The sequence below is a fragment of the Sinocyclocheilus rhinocerous genome, unplaced genomic scaffold, assembly GCF_001515625.1.
Source record: "Sinocyclocheilus rhinocerous isolate Xijiao unplaced genomic scaffold, SAMN03320098_v1.1 C36625066, whole genome shotgun sequence".
Classification (NCBI taxonomy): domain Eukaryota; kingdom Metazoa; phylum Chordata; class Actinopteri; order Cypriniformes; family Cyprinidae; genus Sinocyclocheilus; species Sinocyclocheilus rhinocerous.
In genome coordinates this window covers 1-1404 of record NW_015784058.1, presented here as the reverse complement: position 1 = coordinate 1404, position 1404 = coordinate 1, and the positions used below count along the sequence as shown (strand labels likewise).

General features: G+C 39.5%; 1 protein-coding gene across 1 annotated transcript; it reads left to right on the top strand.

The window, feature by feature from the left end:
• Positions 1 to 716: 716 nt before the first annotated feature.
• On the top strand, positions 717 to 1398 carry LOC107736308 (protein Wnt-4a-like; the record flags this gene model as incomplete). The annotated part of the gene is made up of 2 exons (XM_016547757.1): positions 717 to 906; positions 988 to 1398. Coding segments are annotated over 2 exons (601 nt in total), but the record flags the coding sequence as incomplete, so codon positions are not given.
• Positions 1399 to 1404: the final 6 nt, after the last annotated feature.

The following is a 1404-nucleotide window of genomic DNA, read 5'->3' as shown; positions in this document are numbered from 1 at the left end:
ACGTAAAGTGATCAGTCACAATTCCTGTTGTTCATTAGTGCGGATTATGAACAGGATATGAAACAGATTCAACTACAGTAATAGAAAAGCATTCTAAAAATGTAGTTAAATAATGGTCACACAAAACAAGAATGTGTTGAGACTAAAATACAGAACAGCAGGGGTTTTCAAACAGTTCTGAGAAAGAAAAAAAAAAAAAAAGAGGAAAATATATTATATAAATATAATTTATATTTGCTGAGTATATAGTATTATTATTGTTTCATTCTGCTTTTTAAGAACTGGGTAGAGATAATGAGATTTTGATCTTTTTTTTTTTATTATTACTGTTTTTTATTCAATTAAAAGTCCTAGTTACTTACTAGTTTAAGATTTTTTTTTTAAGATTCTAACATCTAACATCACACTAACAATGGATAGAAAAAATCCATCATAGCAAAATAAACTATTTCCATGTAACATTTTAATGATTTGCTTCAGTATAATCAAAAAGTTTGAAAACCTCTGCTGTAGACTACAGTAAAATAATTGCCGACTATTTCATATGATTAACTAAAACGAAATAAAAGCAGCCACATACACAGTTCTTCTCATGGATATCTAGTTCACTTACTAATAAGCGTCTCAAACTAAACTATAAATGACATTCAGTGATCTGATGTCACGAACTTGGAAAAATGGCCAAACTTATACCTTGTAAACAACTTTGTTTCCAGATGGACTCGTTGCATTTCTCCATGCTTGAGTGTCTTTATCTCAACAGGTTTCCAATGGTCAGGATGCTCTGATAACATTGCATACGGGGTTGCTTTTTCCCAGTCCTTTGTGGACATCAGAGAACGAAGTAAAGGACAGTCCTCCAACAGAGCGCTAATGAACCTTCATAACAATGAGGCAGGGAGGAAGGTAAGGTGCTTAATAAACATCATGCTGAAAGGTTTAACAATCATAATTTGTTAACAAATGACCTTTCTTTTACAATCCAAGGCAATTCTGAACAACATGCGAGTGGAATGTAAGTGCCACGGAGTTTCTGGCTCCTGCGAGGTAAAAACCTGCTGGAAAGCAATGCCGCCGTTCCGCAAAGTGGGCAACATAATCAAAGAGAAATTCGACGGCGCTACAGAAGTGGAGCAGCGCAAAGTGGGCACCACCAAGGTCCTGGTTCCCCGAAACACGCAGTTCAAGCCGCACACAGATGAAGACCTGGTGTACCTGGACCCGAGCCCAGACTTCTGTGAACACGACCCCAGATCTCCAGGCATACTGGGCACCGCGGGCCGCTTTTGCAACAAGACCTCGAAGGCCATCGACGGCTGCGAGCTCATGTGCTGCGGTCGCGGATTCCACACGGAGGACGTGGAGGTGGTCGACCGCTGCAGCTGCAAGTTCCACTGGTGCTGC